This window comes from Heloderma suspectum, chromosome 13 (assembly GCF_057233095.1).
Source record: "Heloderma suspectum isolate Gila_16-S chromosome 13, 16-S_ref, whole genome shotgun sequence".
NCBI lineage: Eukaryota > Metazoa > Chordata > Lepidosauria > Squamata > Helodermatidae > Heloderma > Heloderma suspectum.
The window spans coordinates 18,313,119-18,332,372 of NC_139470.1; the positions used below are offsets into that span (position 1 = coordinate 18,313,119).

The 19,254-nt window shown below is 48.1% G+C and overlaps 1 protein-coding gene across 2 annotated transcripts in view; it reads left to right on the forward strand.

The window, feature by feature from the left end:
- Positions 1 to 17,766, forward strand: part of LOC146336116 (somatomedin-B and thrombospondin type-1 domain-containing protein-like) — a 31,946-nt gene extending 14,180 nt beyond the window's left edge. Inside the window, exons 3-5 of one of the 2 annotated variants that reach the window (XM_084819561.1) lie at positions 315 to 405; positions 11,642 to 11,800; positions 14,413 to 17,766. In XM_084819561.1, coding sequence (XP_084675687.1) covers positions 315 to 405; positions 11,642 to 11,800; positions 14,413 to 14,518 — 356 coding nt within the window. In that variant the 3' untranslated portion in view covers positions 14,519 to 17,766. The remainder of the gene's footprint in view (positions 1 to 314; positions 406 to 11,641; positions 11,801 to 14,412) is intronic. The other variant, XM_084819563.1, reaches the window with a different exon arrangement.
- Positions 17,767 to 19,254: the final 1,488 nt, after the last annotated feature.

A 19,254-nucleotide genomic window follows, 5' to 3' on the forward strand; every position in this document is an offset into this window, starting at 1 on the left:
GAATGGGTGTAATTTGACTTACCCATACGTGAGTGGATTGATTTTAAATAAACATAAATGCAGATTCATTTGCTTTCAGGTCTTGAAGTACTGAAAGGTGGTAAGCTTCATAAACCTTTTCAGAGAAACACCATGCAGATGGATGGTGCTCCTAAAAATAAATAACAATCGAGCTGCAAATCTGAAACGCAGTGGTGCCTTTTTGATTAATTCTCAGTTTCTCTTTGCTCCGCTTGTGTTAATCAGCCTGCTGTGATGCAGGTTTTTCAATCAGTTAATGCATTCTCTCTCCCCCCCCCCCGCTCTTTTGACAGAGGTGGCAAAGATTCTGCCTGATTCTTTTAAAAGGGACTTCAAGGACCCCTGGAGAAGACCTCACATGCTAATGAGGGAGAGGGTCCCGAGGTAGGTGTGGCTTGACCTCGAATCAGGCCGTGTGCAACCCTCTTCGGATCACATGGTGCATTTTGTGTGGCCTGCATCTTCTTGATGTGAACACGCTTCACTTCTAGATGGACGTGGATGTGGGAATGAGCCCTGGCACCCTTTCATCTCTAGTAGCCTTCAGCAACAGGGTGCGCCCCATATGTGTTGGACTAGTCAGAAGGAGGAGCAGAAGATGCCACGGCCTCCTTGCTCCCTGGCTCTCTGCCTGTCAAGCAAGCAAGTGGCAGCCATGATGAGGAAGAGGAGGAGGAGAAAGAGCAGCTGGTGACAATGGTGGTGAAAAGGTTGACTTATGGAGGGAGGGGGTCCACAGGGGGTGTCTTGCCCCAGGGCTCTCCCAAGACCTGGAGCTGGCACGGCTATTTGGGTTTCTCGGCAGGCTATCTGGGTTTCTCAGCAGACAGAGGAGAGGACTCAGTGCAAGAGAGGGGCTATCCTGAAAGCCCCCCTCCTTTCATCTTGAGATCCTGAGTGGTTCCTCCAGCTCTCAGCCTTCTCTCGCCCCCCGTGGCTTTAGTAAACGGGGGAATGGAATTTTAAGCGAGATTATTAGCGGAAGATTATTTTGGAAAGGACTCTCCAAGTAAACGAGAGCCAGTGTGGTATAGTGGCTAGAGTGTGGGACTGGGAGTCGGGAGATCCGGGTTCTAGTCCCCACTCGGCCATGGAAGCTCACTGGGTGACTTTGGGCCGGTCACAGACTCTCAGCCCAACCCACCTCACAGGGTTGTTGTTGTGAGGCTAAAATGGAAGGATTACGTACGCCACCTTGGGTTCCCTAAAGCGGAAAAAAGGCGGGATATGAAATAAACAAACAAACAAATACATGCATGCATGCATGCAAAAACTGTGGGGGGAGGGCTGTAGGAGAAGGGGGTAATGAGAAGCCACATAGTCACTTAACCTTCCCCCTGTATGTAATGAGGAACTTAGATGTACCCTTTTGCTGCAGGAAGAGGGTTTCAGTAGGGCAGCTTGTTGGGTGGGGAGAGGGGATATACTGTGTTAACTTGGCAGCCGGTTACGAAGTTCACTGTTCAGCTGCAGTTTGCATCACGCTTTGGGCCACATGTTTGGCATAGCTAGGCAGGTTTGCTCAAAAAGAAAGAAAGGAAAACAAGGGGAAAAAGTCAGCATGGCTTGCACTTCAAAGAGAGGTCCTTTTAGTTCAGGATCAGCTTGCTGGTAAAGTAGATAAGTAAAGGTGCAACCCTATGCATGTTTAGACACAAAAAAGGCCTACAACTCCCAGCATGGCCCAGCCAGCCACTTAAATGTCTTAGCCTGGCACCAAAAAGATAGCAGTGTGGGCACCAGGGGAGATTTCCCTGGGAGACCATTCTACAGCTGAGGGGCCACCACCGAAAGAACCCCCCCTCTCTTTTGCCACCCTCTGATCCTCAGAATGAGGGGGCTCTTGAGGAAGGGCTTCTGTGGAGAGCCTTAAGGTACAGGTAGGTACATTAAGCTGGTTAAGCAGTCCTCTCGTCCCCTACTGCTGTTGCTGCCACATTCCTGCCACCCACCCTCTGTGGCTGCATTTTAGTTGGTGCCACCAGGTGAAAGCAGGAGCCATCCAGAGATGCATCTCTTGCCATCCCATCTAATTTGTCCCTACTGTGGAGTAATCATGATGGGAAACCATATGAAGCTTAAAATGTTGGCCAAGGCTTAGGAGGTGGTGGGATCTCCCACACTGGAGGCATTCAAGATGAGGCTGGACAGCCATCTGTCAGGGATGGTTTGACTTGGAGTCCCGCATTAAGCAGGGGGTTGGACCCGATGGTCATGTAGGCCCCTTCCAATCCTACTATTCTATGATTCTAAATTCCCGGTTTCCTCATTCTCACCACAACCCGGTGAGGCTGATCACTCTGGTCATAGGACAAATAGCGAACTGCAAACTGCGACACACACGCACACACACACACACACACAGAGGGGAAGAGGGAGAAGGGGAGAGAGAGAGGGAGAGGGAGGGAGGGAGGGAGGGAGAGAATCTTCTCTAGGCCAGGGACACGGACTGAGTTAGGATTTGAACCCTTGGCCATTTCATTCATTCATTCTATTTCTATACTGCCCCATAGCCGAAGCTCTCTGGGCAGTTCACAGAAATTTTAAACCATTAAAATACATTATATAAAGTATAAAAACCATACACGTCAAGACATTAGAAACAGACAAGCTACACAGCAACAACATATATCTAAAATGATTTAAAACGATCAGCCAGAGACAGCTTTCCAGCTTTCTCCCGGGCTTTCAAAGCTTGGGAGCAGCCAAAATTCAGTGGGTAGACCACCCACATTCAGAGGCGGCTCTATATTTGGGGCGAATAGGGCAGCAACCCTCTGCCTCCCCCCCCCCACTTGTGGCAGAGAAATCCCCCCACAACCAGGTCTGTTTGCTCCAGTGCATGGTGCGCAGCTGCCGATGGCCACGCACGATGTTCTCCTGCCCTCCAGTGAACATCTCAGTGGAACACTGAGTATCTGCTTTGCTTTCCGTCCCACCAGCCCTACTGAACACCAGTTGCCACAGCCCACGTTGCATAAATGCAAACATTACACAAGGACATAAGAAGTGCCATGCTGGATCAGACCAAGATGCATCTAGTTCAGCATTCTGTTCACACAGTGGCCAGTCAGCTGCCCACAGGAAACCCACAAACAGCACATGAGCACAACAGCACCCTCCCACCCATGTTCCCCAGCATGTGGTGAACCTAGGCATACTGCCTCTGGTACTGGACCTAGTACATAGCCAATAAGCCGTCAGTGACCTCTTTCCAAAGGGAACCAAACATCTTGCCGCTCAGAGAAGTGGGGTGCGCGTAACCCTGTGTTCCTATAATGTTCAGTGGTGTAGTGGTAGCAGGGCTCACAGGGTCGAAGTGCTGGGACTTTTTGATTAGCAGGATAATGATGTCACCTGCCACCCCCTTCGGGTTTCCCTGTTCCCGCTGAGCTTTTCTGCAATTCTCACAGTAGCTGGGGGAGAAATGGATTTTCCTAGCAACAAGGCATCGTTGTGAGCTTATCCCTCTTGTAATGCTAAGTATTTTGGAGGGTCTTGGTCTTGAATGAGCAATTAAGATCCATTAGGTTCAGGTAAGACCTGATCCTGGTGGAGACAAAAACTTCTAGAACTGGTTTGTTGCTATGGATCAACACACTTGCTTGCATTTTTGGACTCTCTGGGCGGGGCGGGGAGCGTGGTTACGGGGATTGTCAGGATGACCACCTGCACTTCAGAACTTAACACACCACTGATAATGTTGGCATCTGTTTGTAAGGAAGAACGCATGCATGCTAGATGGGATCCCCCATCCCCCCACCCCATTCTTCCTTAAAAGAGCACGTATACTTTTCCAGGATCTAGTAGTAGTCGTTGTTTTTAACGAGAAACAGAGCCGGAAAAGTGGAAGGCGGGTGGCCAAGGCAGGACAATTAGTAGACGATGTTGCCTTCTCCACCAATCGTCTCTGACTCCTACATTCTCACCGTTTGCTGTGCCAGCAAGAGAGGCTGGCCGAATTAGGGAAATGCAATCGAAGCCCCAGCTTTGAGCGGCTGTAGCTTCGGTGTTGCTGAGATACACCAGAAAAGCTGTGCAGCGATCCAGCCTTGCTCACGGTTGTCTGTGACATCTGAGAAACGAGGCCTGCGCTTTTCCTTCCGAGATGTCAGAGGGACAAGTTGTTGCCTTTAAAAGTCTGATGCAGAAGCCTGATCCTGTGGCAGAGCCTGGTGCACCTAATCTTATTGATGCTATGTGGAAAGGGGAGGGGAGAGAGCCTTGGATGCAGAAGGCCCCAGGTTCAAATCCCAACATTGTCAGTTCAAGGACCAGGGCTGGGAAAGGCTTCGGCCTTGGGTTTGGATTGCTGACGCCATTCCTGGTACCGGTCCCTGGCAAATCATCACTGCTTTCTCCTCCCTCCCTTTGTTGAGATGTTGGTGTTGCGCCGTGGTATTATGGCAAATCTTGAAGTGTAGGTGGTCATCATGATGGCCCCCTTAGCCACACCCCCAAGGAGAGGCCAGAAACGCAGGCAGGCACATGGATCCATATCAACTAACTTAGTTCCAGCAGTTTTCATCTCTATCAGCAGCAGGTTCTTCATGAAGCTTAATTCCTCACTGAAGATCAAGCTGCGCCAAAATACTTCGCATTACAGGTGTGATGGCTCACAGCTCTGCCCCTCACCTGGGTATGGGTGTATGGATTTCGTTAAATCTGTTCCGTCTGTGTTTCGTAAAGTGCCAGGCATCTGTCATTTCGACATCTGCCCATTGACTGAATCGGATACCCCCCCCCCGAATTCTGTTCTACTTGCACGGATGTGCATTAGTGCTAATATGCATTAGTGCAAATCCTCCACCACCACCCCGTGAAAAAATGGCCCACACGTCCGTGGGATCTGCCGGACTCGTAAAAAGCTGGTCCGCTGCGGAATCTGCAAATTGGATTCATAGAAATCCAAATTGGTTTGAATCCCTTGCGGATTTCTCCAACATCTCTATACCCAGGTCCTTGAATCTGGTACGGACCACCAGAGAAGACCACTATGCTCAGTTTCACCTCCAGAAATGTAGTTTGGGAGCCAGGAATAAACAGGAAACCGCAGGAGCTGTGGGCTGACTCTCCAATTAGAGGCTTGGGATGATGCATTGCAGGAGAAATGTCTACCTAACATTTCCTGGTCATCCCTGGAGGGCGTTTCTGCTCTTTGCAGTGACCATATTATAAAGTGAGAACAACAAACACATATGGGTCTCCTCTGGCAGGGGGCGGGGGATGTGTCCTATTTTACAGAGAACAATCATCTATTTAAGGGTGTCCTTTATGTGAAGGGCTCTCTAGTCTAAGTCAGTTTGAAAGAGAAAGAAACCAAAAAAGGGAGAGCAAGAAGGGCCTTGAAGTTCCCCATCCTCAGTTAACACCTGGACAGTGGACCGAGCAGCCAGGTATTCAGGCCACCTGTGCAGGATGTACACTGGAGCCCCTTTCGTTTGTGAGGCTCCGCTGTGCTGGTATCTCCCCCTCAGCTCCGTCCAACAATGCAGTTGCTGCTTGGTGGGCAAATGTTAACGACATTTTGCTGCCTGAAGCGAAGAAGAAGAAGGCGCCCTCTCCCATTTCATGTACAAATGCTGACTATCATCATTTCTATACCGCCCCATAGCCGAAGCTCTCTGGGCGGTTTACAGTTAAAACATTAAATACAAAAAAAAAAAAAAGTTTAAAAACCATTTACACAAAGGCACACAGGCAATATACACAACAACATATAACTAAAACCAACTTTGAACGGTCAGTCATAATTATAGACACATCCAGGACCATGTGCTGCCAAATGCAAAATACAAAAGCTGTCTAAATGGTTTCTCCAACACCGTAGATAGAACAGCATCCTCCATTGAACCCGACGTCAGCAGGCTAACTTAGGGAGCATAGGGCAAATGCTTTGTTGGTAATTTAATTATATTTTTAACTTCTGTATACTTCTATTTATAGGTTTTGACTGTACAAGGTTTAATGTTGCAAAGCGGCCTTGAGTCCCGATATTGGGAAAAAGGCGGGATATAATAATAATAATAATAATAATAATAATAATAATAATAATAATATAGGGCAGGCTGTGAGGTACACAGGTCTCTCCTCCAACACCTTGCTGCCACCTTCTTGCATCTGCCGCCTGAGGTGACTGCTTCACCCTGCCTAATGGTAGGGCCGGCCCCGGTTAATGAATACAACACAGTATCTGCTGTACTTGGAAAGCAATCAAGTGCCACACACCAATGCGTAGCGTTGTCATTGCAGGAGGAAGAGGAGGAGTTTGAAAGGTCACGCGAGCAGAGCGCCGTCCCTTTTGTAACCAACTTGGGCCCCACCTTGCTTAGTAGTCCTTGCGTTGTGTTAGCAGTGGGACGGGTGGTTGTAAGAGGACCTCGCTGCCTCAGGGCTTAAAAAAAAAAGGATGTATGCAACTGAAGGCCCACATTACTTTACCGTGGGGGTGCAGTACCTCAGGCCCGGGGGCCAAATTGGGTGCTCTGGGGTTCCCCAAATGCCCATGCCCCTTTCCCTTGACCACTGATGGTTTGGCGGTTTCCTGGCTTTTGTGCAGTCCCCTTCTCACCATTCTAAAGGTTGAAATGCAGTAAATGCAGTAAGAGCCTTAAGCTAAAATATGCTGGTATTTTGGCTCCTCCCTTTGCTTTTGACCCCACCCACCACTGGAATGTGGCCCCCGAGAGTTTCTCCGAAGTGGAATCGGCCCTCTGGCTGCAAGAGATTCTGCACCCCTACTTTAAACGGGGAAAGGTGGCATTTTTATGCTCTCCTCTTATGCTCCCCTCTCTCCCTCCACCAGAAAGCATTATCCTCCCACCTCAGCAAACCAACAGAAAAGCAATGGTGCCCTATTGGTAGTGCTGTATTGTTGTGTCTCAATTACAGCTTCCTCTTGCTCTGCTTGGAATCTCCTTACCTGGGAGTAAACACCACTGATGTTAACGTGACTGACTTCTGAGTAGAGATGTATATCATGGCATTGTCAGCTAGCATTATAGCCCCGCTCGCATTCTTCGCTCCTGGAATGCCATGCTTCTTGCTTGCCCAAGGGTTTCTCCTTCCCTTGCTTGGCTCTGTCCATTCTCTCTAACTGCTTCCCATTCCTGGTATTCTCTTCCAGAGGACTTACATTTATTATTGCATTTATTTATTATTGCATTTATATCCCGCCGTTTTTCCTCTTGCAAGGAACCCAAGGCGGCTTACATTATCCTCCTCCTCTCTGTTGTATCCTCACAACAACAACCCTGTGAGGTAGGTTGGGCTGAGAGTCTGTGACTGGCCCAAAGTCACCCAGTGAGCTTCCATGGCCAAGTGGGGACTAGAACCCGGATCTCCCGGCTCCCAGTCCGTTACTCTCACCACTACTCTACACTGGCTCTCCTTGCAGATGGTTGCTGCAATTACTGTTTTTAAATCCCAATTAAAACCTTTTCTCTTTTCCAGATCTTTTGGAACCTTAGTTTAGATTTTATTCACTGTTTGGTTATGTTGATTATTAATTTTGTAGTGTTTCCCATGCCCGTTTCGTGCATTCCCTTCCCTTTCTTTTGGTTTTCTTTTGTGATTTTATTAGAATGTAAGCCCCTTCATGGATCACTGCCTTGTTGTGGTGAAGGGGCTTGCGTAACTCAGTGAAGCCATAAGCTATGCCGTGCAGGGCCACCCAAGACGGACAGGTCATGGCAGAGAGTTCTGACAAAATGTGGTCCACTGGAGAAGGAAATGGCAACCCACTCCAGTATTCTTGCCAAGAAAACCCCATGGAACGTATCACAAGGCTAAAAGAGATGACGCCGGAAGATGAGCCCCTCAGGTCGGAAGGTGTCCAATATGCTACTGGGGAAGAGCAGAGGGTATTTCCAAGTAGCGCCAGAAAGAGTGAAGCGGCTGGGCCAAACCCGAAAGGACACACAGCTGTGGATGTGTCTGGTGGTGAAAAGAAAATCCGATGCTGTAAAGAACAATATTGTTTAGGAACCTGGAATGTCAGATCAATGAATCAAGGTAAGCTGGAGGTGGTCAAACATGAGATGGCATGATTGAACATCGACATCTTGGGAATCAGCGAACTCAAATGGACAGGCATGGGCGAATTTAATTCAGGTGACCATCATATCTACTATTTTGGGCAAGAATCCCTTAGAAGAAATGGAGTAGCACTCATAGTCAACAAAAGGGTGGGAAAAGCAGTATTGGTGTACAATCTTAAAAATGATAGAATGATCTCAGTACGAATCCAAGGCAAACCATTCAACATCACAGTAATTCAAGTCTATGCCCCAACCACTGAGGCCGAAGAAGCTGAGGTTGATCGGTTCTATGAAGACCTACAACACCTTCTAGAACTAACACCAAAAAAAGATGTCCTCTTCATCATAGGGGATTGGAATGCTAAAGTAGGAAGTCAAGAAATCACCAGGATAACAGGCAGGCATGGCCTTGGTGTACAAAATGAAGCAGGACAAAAGCTAATAGAGTTTTGCCAAGAGAACATGCTGATCATAGCAAATACTCTTTTCCAACAGCACAAGAGGCGACTCTACACATGGACGTCACCAGATGGTCAATAGCGAAATCAGATTGATTATGTCCTTTGCAGCCAAAGATGGAGAAGCTCCATACAGTCAGTAAAAACAAGACCTGGAGCTGACTGTGGCTCAGATCATGAGCTGCTTCTTGCAAAATTTCGGCTTAAATTGAAGAACGTCGGGAAAACCACTAAACCGTTCAGGTATGACCTAAATCATATCCCTGATGAATATACAGTGGAGGTGAGGAATAGATTTCAGGGATTAGACCTGATAGACAGAGTGCCTGAGGAACTATGGACGGAGGTCCGTAACATTGTTCAGGAGGCAGCAACGAAATCCATCCCAAAGAAAAAGAAATGCAAGAAAGCAAAGTGGCTGTCTGATGAGGCTTTACAAGTAGCTGAGGAAAGAAGGGAAGCGAAAAGCAAGGGAGAAAGGGGAAGATATATCCAACTGAACGCAGAGTTCCAGAGAATAGCAAGGAGAGACAAGAAGGCCTTCTTAAATGAACAATGCAAAGAAATCGAGGAAAACAACAGAATGGGAAAGACTAGAGATCTCTTCAAGAAAATTGGAGATCTCAAGGGAACGTTTTGTGCAAAGACGGGCATGATAAAGGACAAAGAAGGCAGGGACCTAACAGAAGCAGATGAGATTAAGAAGAGGTGGCAAGAATACACAGAAGAACTATACAGGAAAGATCTGAATGTCCCTGATAGCCATGATAGTGCGGTCACTGAACTTGAGCCAGACATCCTCGAGAGTGAAGTCAAGTGGGCCTTAGGAAGCATTACTAACAACAAAGCTAGTGGAGATGACAGTATTCCAGCCGAGCTATTTAAAATCCTAAAAGATGATGCTGTTAAAGTGCTGCATTCAATATGCCAACAAATCTGGAACACTCAACAGTGGCCACAAGACTGGAAAAGGTCAGTTTACATTCCAATTCCAAAGAAGGGCAACGCCAAAGAGTGCTCAAACTACCGCACAATTGCGCTCATTTCACATGCCAGCAAGGTGATGCTCAAAATCCTACAAGCTAGGCTTCAGCAGTATGTGAACCGAGAACTACCGGAAGTACAAGCTGGGTTTAGAAGAGGCAGAGGAACTAGAGATCAAATCGTCAACATTCGCTGCATCATGGAGAAAGCAAGAGAATTCCAGAAAAACGTCTATTTCTGCTTCATTGACTACGCTAAAGCCTTTGATTGTGTGGATCACAACAAACTGTGGCAAATTCTTAAAGTGATGGGAGTACCAGACCACCTTACCTGTCTCCTGAGAAACCTGTACGAGGGTCAAGAAGCAACAGTCAGAACCAGACATGGAACAACCGATCGGTTCAAAATTGGGAAAGGAGTACGACAAGGCTGCATATTGTCACCCTGCTTATTTGACTTATATGCAGAGTACATCATGAGAAATGCCGGGTTGGATGAATCAGAGGTCGGAATTAAGATTGCTGGGAGAATTATCAACAACCTCCGATATGCAGACGATACCACCCTAATGGCAGAAAGCGAAGAGGATCTAAAGAGCCTCTTGTTGAGGGTGAAAGAGGAGAGTGCAAAAGCTGGTTTGAAACTCAACATTAAAAAAACGAAGATCATGGCATCTGGCCCCATCACTTCCTGGCATATAGAAGGGGAAGAAATGGAAGCAGTGACAGATTTTACTTTCTTGGGCTCCAAGATCACTGCAGACGGTGACTGTAGCCATGAAATTAAAAGACGCTTGCTCCTTGGGAGGAAAGCTATGGCCAACCTAGACAGCATAGTAAGAAGCAGAGACATCACCTTGCTGACAAAGGTCCGTCTAATCAAAGCTATGGTTTTCCCAGTAGTAATGTATGGCTGTGAGAGCTGGACTATAAGGAAGGCTGAGCGCCGAAGAATTGATGCTTTCGAACTGTGGTGCTGGAGAAGACTCTTATGAGTCCCCTGGACTGCAAGGAGGTCAAATCAGTCCATCCTAAAGGAAATCAACCCTGAGTGCTCATTGGAAGGACAGATAATGAAGCTGAAGCTCCAATATTTTGGCCACCTAATGCGAAGAGAAAACTCCCTGGAAAAGACCCTGATGCTGGGAAAGACTGAAGGCAAAGGGAGAAGGGGACGGCAGAGGATGAGATGGCTAGATAGCATCACGGATGCAATGAATATGAACTTGAGCACGCTCCGGGAGAGAGCGCAGGACAGGAAGGCCTGGCGTGCTATGGTCCATGGGGTCACGAAGAGTCGGACACGACTGAACGACTGAACAACAACAACAACAACAAAAGCCTTTCAGGCAGGGACTTGGATGGCTTTAAAAGGGGGTTAGATAAATTCCTCAAGGAAAAGGCTATCAATGGCTACTAGTCCTGATGGCTATGTGCTACCTCCAGTACCAGAAGCAGTGAGCCTATGTACACCAGTTGCTGGGGAATATGGGTGGGAGAGTGCTGTTGCGCTCATGCCCTGCTTGTGGGTTCCTGGTTGACAACTGGTTGGCCACTGTGGGAACAGAATGCTGGACTAGAGGGACCCTTGGTCTGATCCAGCAGGACTCTTCTTACGTTCTTATGACTTGTTGTTTTATTGTTGTTATTCTGTACGGAGCTATTTGCTTTGATGGCACTGTATGAATGAATGAATGAATGAATGAATGCGGCTCTTTTTTTTTTGAGTCAAAGAAATGTTCCTCCAACAGACATCTATCATTTTGTGGTCACTGATCATGCTCAGACCTCACTGGGCTGGTTTTTGGGGTGTGTGGGTGGGCGCTTTAGGTCACCCCGCCCCGCACTACAATTTAGGGCCTAAAGATTTTTGTTCTACTTCTGAAAACCCTGGGGTTTCCCTGAGCATGCTGATCCGTGATTGCTTCTCCTTTGCTTCTCAGTGATTCCATTTTGATTGTAATCATGTTGGCACGCACCAGCTGAGTTCATTATTGCCATGACGAAGACGATTATAGGAGTTTTATATACCACCTTTCAGTAACATTCTCAGGATAACCTGTGCGCACTGTGTGTGAGATGGGGTGAAGGCAATTTAATTGAACACGGAGATCACCCTCTCCGTCTCTGTGCTTTTCAGCTACTGCATCTACTTCCGCCTGAATCAAGCCACTGCCGCCTGCCGCCTGCATCTCTGGAGCAGCCAGCTGGTGAGAGAAAGGCGCGTCTGTGTGGAGTGCCAAGGGGATGCTGTGGGCAGCAAGAAACGATGCCAAGGGGACGGCCTGCAGGGGTCCAGGTGGGTGGCTCGGGGGGTCCTCCGTTTGCCATTCTCCAGCTGAATGGATTGTGAATGATGTAACGCGCCAATACAGTGGCGGCTGTGGCATGATTGAGGGGGATTGAGCACCTCCCAGCTTCAGCTGCCACTTAGGAACGTAGGAAGCCGCCTTCTACAGAGTCAGACCTTTGATCCATCTCACTTGGTATCGTCTATGCTGGTGGAGGCTGGTGCACCTTGGGTAGCTCTTTTAGGGTGCAATCCTATGGGGATAGGTGGCCACCTCCGAACTTGGAGGCGACCACTTATCCAATGCAGGGCGGGAGAAGCACGGAGGGGATCGTTCCCTCTGCGCTTCTCCTGCCCTGCATTTGCGGCCGGACAGCTGATTTCGGAGCTGGGGAGGAGGCTGCCGGACGACACACAGGATGTGTCGTACCTGCACTTCCGCCTTCCCCGCCACAGCATGCCCCCTGGAGCGCTCTGTTTTGGCCACTCTGCACTCCTCTTCCGAGCGGGGAGCACGGGGCTGTTCCAGGAAGGGGGGGAAGGTCGGTTCCCGGAAAACCAGATATCCTGTGGCTGTCTAGCCACTGACTAGTGGCCATAGGATTGCTCCCTTAGAGTTCTGACTGGTTCTGACTGAAACCTGGAGTTGAAACCCACCGACGTTGGAGCCACGAAGCTCCACTGGTCTATACCATGGTCAGGGGAAAGGGGAGGGGCCAGGGGAAAGGGTGTGGCCATCTAGGAACCTTGGAGGGCTGGATTGGAATCTCGAGAGGGCTAGATTTGACCCCTTGGCCTGACGTTCTGCATTCCTGGTCTACACTGACTGGCAACGGCTCTTCGGTGTTTCAGACAGCCTCACATGTAACACCAATTTTTTCATAGGCTTTGGGCTGGCAATATAGAAGGACGCTACAGTGGAACTAGCAAAACGCCATCCCTCATATGTACCCAGACATATGAGCATTGGAGGAGGCCTTGCTGGTCATGCTGAAACTCATGGAATGTCACCATGCAATGCCTCAATGGTGGACCTTCTTGGTAGGGATGATGGGGAAATTCAAGATGGACTTAAATGGGTTTGGATTTCTAAGAATCCAACCTGCGGAATCCGCTGCAGACGGGCCTCCTCAGGCTGTGAGGAGTCTGAGGACTTTCGGATCTTTTTTTTTTATTTCCCTGAAATTTGCGCACATTTCTTTGTAGGAAAATATGCAATTTTCTGCTGAGCCTGGAAAATATACATGGGGAAAAGTTGAATGGAATGGGGGACAATACGCTAAATATTACGTACTAACGTAAATTACGTAAATTGTTGCGAACCCTCTTACGGAATTATTTGCATATTTTTCCGCATAACGAAAAAAGTCGAATCTGTCTGTGAATGGACAATGGAACGAATGACACCACATAATCCACAAAACATACATGGGACGGATTTCACAAAATCCGGACATCCCTACCATTTGGTAGCGGTGCCCACCCTTTGGCGGGGGGAAATCCTCATGCAGTTCTGGAGGCAGAAAATCGCAACTCTTCAAAGGGCTGGATGTGCCTGATCTCAGAAGCTAAGCAGGGTCAGCCCTGGTTAGTACTTTGATGGGAGACTGCCTGGGAATCAAGCTTCCTGCACTAAGCAGGGGGTTGGACTTGGTGGTCTTGTAGACCCTTTCCAACCCTATGATTCTATGAAAATGTAGGGGTGTACGAAACCCCGCTTACCTGGCTCCGCCGAGTTCCGCAGGTGGGGGGAGGTGATCCGTTCCTCCCCCTGGAATCCTTGAAGGGGGAGGGAGGAGATCCGTTCCTCCCCCCCAGAATCCTGCCCGGCCGGCTCCGCTGCGTGGTCAGGCCGCAGAGCCGCTGCCCAGGTCAACCCTCAGTGGGGTCTCCAGCCGCTGCCGGGCTGCTGCGGACGCAAATGGCATCCTGCGTAGGGGACGCCATTTGCGTCCCTACGCAAGCCCGTGATAAGCTACGTAAATATTTACGTAGCCTATCATGGCTAAAGCGGGAATGCAAATGGCATAGGGGATGCAACCTGCTTTAGCCATGATGGGCTACGTAAATATATACGTAGCCTATCACGGGCCGGTGTAGGGACGCAAATGGCGGCCTCTACGATGGCCGCCATTTGCGGCCGCAGCAGCCTGGCAGTGGCCAGAGCTGCTGGAGCCGGAGCCAGGTAGGCTCCATTTCATGGGGCTTTCGTGGGGTGGTGGGGTGGGGGGCTCCGTTCCGCCACGGATTCCGGGTGGCCGAATTCACTGGAATTCGGCCCCCCTGGGATCCATGGCGGAATTCTCCAACATCCCTATGAAAATGTGGCATCTTTCAAACGCCTCCCGAAAACACACTTGTTCACCCAGGATTTCCCTGGGCTGTAATTAAATCAATCATGCGGTTCCATCTTACCGCTCCTTATATTGTTTGTATTGCTATTGGAATTGTTTTTAATGTTGTGTTTTAATATTATATTTTTAAATGTTATTTTAATATTTATATGTGAACTGCTTAGGGATTTTATTATACTTAGTGGTATATAACTATCACAAATAAACGAACTGGGAAGCCATGGTGGTGTAATCAACTCGATCCATTTGCTGTCTTTCCTGCTCTAGAACATTCTGGACTGCAGCTTCCATCGCTGGCTGTCAGGGTTCGTGGGTGCAGGAGTCTTCACAGGAGAACTGTGTATGTCCTCAGCTCTCCTTTATCTTTATATGACCTGTCCAACTGGGTGACCATCTTGACATAGACACACACAGAAAGAAGTTGCCCGTAATCACACTCAGAGCTGTCGGTTGCTAAACAACAGGCTGAAGAAATGAAGGAGATACCAAATGCAAATCTCACACTGCTTTTTACCTCAACGATATGATAAATCCGGGTTCTCTTCCTCCCCCTCTCCCCCTCCTTTTATATCAGCTGCTTGGCCATGCATTGCTTGAAAGCGCAAGAATGTCTCATGCGTTTTCTTTTTTTAAAAAACTGCATACCTCTGGGGAAAAAATGCAACCTACAGCTAAAACTGAAGATAGCTTCTTTTCCTGCTTTCTGCAAATGCACCTGTTTTTACTGGAAACGATTAGCCGGTGCCCAATTCTTCAGTTCTTTCGACGGAAAACACAGAAGGTGAGAATTTCGCTGTGGGAATTTGGGTGTACTCCTAAAACTCCCCAGTAAAATCAACAGGACCTAAGCATGTCGAACTTTCTCTGGCTCATGTTTTGAGTGTCTTTTAAATGCAAAAAAAAAGGAAGGAAGGAAGAAGGGGGGGAGGGAAATGTTTACTGGAAGCCTTATTGGTAAACCCAACAGCTGAAGTACTCTTTCGAAGGGCTAAGGTGGAGAAAGAGGAAGTGATGTCATGGCTGCTTTTAGCTCTACAGGAGATTATGCCAAAGCAGGGAATTATTACCAGTGAGCTAACATTTGAGAGGCCAAGAACCAGTTGCACAAGAAATAACAAGTTCAGGATTAGATGTGATCTTCTAAGTCAGTTTTGGGGTGTACATTATTTCTAGCAATGCTCTCCAAGAGTTAAAATGGTGGTGTTTTTTTTTTTAAGGCTTGGTACCTTTGATGGTTTCATTTGGGGGGATGGGGTGTCTGTCCAGCGTAATCCCATTTCACATCACGTTAAAAATCTAGATGGTTTAGGCAGTCCAACAAATAGGCACCTATATTTCTCCCAGGTATTCACCTGAAATGGTTTCTGTCTCAATTTGAGCACTCGCTTCTCCGCATATGGGTAATTTGTCTCAGTGGAAGTTTCTGTGTGCGTTCATTTAGCAGATCATCCAAAGGGCAGGCCTAGCACTTTTGCATGAACATGTATGGACCACATGTTGCTTTTCTCCCATCATGTAGTTCTGGCTGTGTTCGCTTCAGGCTTGCATGTATTTGCTGATGTGACTTTGGTTAAAGCCACTGAATGACCAACGGCAGATCTTTGACAATGAGTTAAATGTATGATAGCATGCTTCAGATACGGGAAGGGCTATAGGCAAATATCTAATGGGCTTCAGTTACAGGAGGGTAGAAGTAATAGTTCTGCTTCATTCTGCACTAGGGTACTTCTAGGTTGGGCCGTGGTGGCTTAGTGGTTAAGACGCTGAATTGCAGACCGGAAGGTTGGCAGGACAGCAGTTCGAGACCCGAGTGCTGCATGACGGAGTGAGCTCCCATCTTCAGTCCCAGCTTCTGCCAACCTAGCAGTTCGAAAGCAAGAAATTGCAAGTAGATAAATAGGTACCGCCTCGGCGGGAAAGGTAACAGCGTTCCGTGCACCTCGGTGTTCAGTCATGCCGGCCACATGACCACGGAAGCGTCTTCGGACAGCGCTGGCTCTTTGGCTTAGAAATGGAGATGAGCACCACACCCTAGAGTCGGACACGACTGGTTGGGGACACCTTTACCTTTTTACTTCTAGGTTAGGGCTGGCATTAAGGGTAGGCCTGATTGGGCGCCTACCAAGGGACCACACCCCAGCAGGGGCCCTCGGACAAGAGCCCCCCGGAGTTGCTCCTCCACCTCTGCAACCTGCTTGTTCAGCTGCCTCTTGCTCTGACCCAGACAACAGTGGTGATGAGGAGGAGGAGCAGCAGATGCTGACTTGCTCCCTGGCTCTCTCTGCCTGCCAAGCAAGTAGGTGGCAGCAATGATGAGAAAGAGGATGAGGAGCAAGCACAGCTGGTGACAAAGATGATGAGAAGGTAGACCCACAGAAGGAAGGTGTCTTTCTCAATGGCCCTCAAGTACCTAGAGGTGGCACTGCTTGTAATTCAGCCTTCCCCAGCCTGGTGCCCTCCAGATGGGTTGGATGACATCTCTCGGAGGGGTAGAAAAGCTGCAGCAATTGCACATCTGTATGTTGGGAGCTGCTAGATCTGTGTGTGGCTGCCCCAAATGGTGGACCATTGAGCTGCAGGTTCTCCAGATGTTTTGGACTTCAACTCCCAGCATTCCTGATCACTGGCCATGTTGGCAGGGCCTTCTGGGAATGGACGTCCAAACCATCTGGAGATCTAATTTCTGCAGTAAAGTAACTTCAGGCCCCGGACTGTCTCCGGCCACCAACCTGGTGCCCTCCAGAGGTGCACAGCTGGCTGGGAGCTGCAGCCCAACACACCTGGAAGGCACCAGGTTGAGGAAGGCTGTCCTAAAGCAGGATTGGCAGAGAGTAGATCTCCAGATGTTTGGGACTTCAACTCCCAGCATTCCTGTCCATTGGCCATGAAGCAATGGCATGATGGCCAATGAAGATCCATTAGCTTTACAAAAGACCTCCACCAGGTGACGACAGCTGCCAGAACTGGTTTGTTGATATGGATCAACACAGTTGCCTGCATTTTTGGAGTCTCCTTGGAGGCGTGGTTTATTGGGACTGCACTTCAAAATGTGCCACTCACTCCACTGGTTTCTTGTTTCCCTTTAAGCCCATTCAGAAATGGTGCTACCAATACCTGGTAGCTCCAATTTCAGTGGGGCTGTAAATCCATTTTGGATTTCTGTCGGAACCAGCCAGAACTCTAAATGAGCTATCCAAAGTGCTGAACCCTATTCCCAAAATAGGTTCAGCATCTTGGATAGCTCCTTTAGAGTTCTGGCTGGTTCTGACTGAAAGCACAGACCCACCAAAATTGGAGCTATTTAGCCTCCACCACTCATTTGCCTTCTGGTGACAACTATGATTGTGTTCTAGTCTGATGTGCCTTAATCAGTGCACGAGATCTGCACTTGTTTTTTGAAAGTCTCAACTGACCCGCTGACTAAATACTTTCTGTTGAATCTGTGTATAGATTTTCCAAGCGCAGGCAGGAAAACACACACACACGAGATTAAGTGGCAATATGAATGACTTCGTTCGGTTTTTAATTGTGCATAACCATTTTGACCTTTTAATATTTGATATATCCCATAACATGGCATCATGTGCGTTAATCTTGAATAAAGATCTGCAGGCAACCGGTGATGGGTAGCAGTTTCATTACACAGGTGAACAAGGACCCGCCTGGGTCACTGGCCGTTTTCTTTGGTTTCTTCTACCAGAGCTTTGATAAGGCAATTACGTGAGGGAAAACATCACAAAAGAATACATAGGCTGGACTTGCACATCATGACAACCCAGAGTATGAGTTGAGTACGGGTTGTTGTTTAACTATGAGTTGTTTGTGGTTAAAGTTAAATAGTTAACAACAGGGAGAGAACCCATTTTTTGTTGTGTTGTGAACTTTGGCTTGTCCATAGTTAACAAGCCATAGTTAAATTACAGTGCAGGGTTTGCACATGACAACCCATGATTCAACAACAAGCCACAATTCAACAACAGCACATGCTCAACCCATACTCAACTATACTCTGAGTTATTACATGTGCACCAGGTCATAGGTGGGATTCGCACATAAAACTAAGACATGGTATGGGTTGTTGCATTCTGGATGGTTGTGATGTGTGGACACAGCCACGCTAACGAACCATGGTTTGTTAATGGTGAACAACCCAGGAAGAGAACCCATGGTCTATTGTTGGGTTGTGAACCGGTGGTTGTTTCAACCATGGGTTGTCATTGCATGTGAATCTAGAACTATGGGTTGTTTGTGAATTGTTTCGACATGAGTGCTAACCCCGCCCCTCAACCAGCCATTCTACAGTCATCTCCCTCCCCCAGGCAAAAAATATGGAGAAAATAAAATACAGCAGTTTGCCAGGAAAAAAAGGTCGTCCCTGTAAACAGGCTCTGCTGGAATATACAAGTCCCTCCCAAGTCTAATTTCCCTTCCAAGAAGTCCAAGGGGTTCCTTTGCTGAGAACCAACAGGACTAGCATGATATTGCAAATTAATTTGACATCTTGAGCCTTAAACCTCCCCCCGCTCCCGCTTGCTCAGTTTCCCACCGCTCCAAGCCAGCTTGCTATTTCTGAATGGCTGCAGCTGTATCAGCAGCAGAGAACAATGAGTCTGTGCTTCACGGGCAAATCCCTGATGATTGTGGACAAATGTTTGGAATGGTGTGTGTGTGTGTCCATGTCATGGTGAAATGTGCTTTGCAAAATCAGGGCCTGGCATTTCATGGGCCCTTTACTCAGAGCACATGTTATTTGGTTGACAGTATGAAAGGAAAACGGTTAATCTCTGATCACAGGCCATGCTGACTGGGGCTCATGGGAGTTGGAGTCCAACATTATTTGGAGCAGGGGTGGGCCAAAAGGTAAATCTGCAGAAGTTTTGGACTTTGAGTCCCAGAAGCCTCTGCCAGCATGGGAGGGAGTTGAAGTCCAGAATGACTGGAGCTCTACATTCTGTTGAACAGCTATCTAGGGTGCTGTAAATCTGGCCCAACTTGACAGTAAGTCACCTTGGGTGTCCATCACGGCTCATGCACAGGGCTGGGACAGGACATATGGACAGCCTGAAGAATAAGAATATTCCCTTTGAAGTGCTAGGGTGGAACTACATG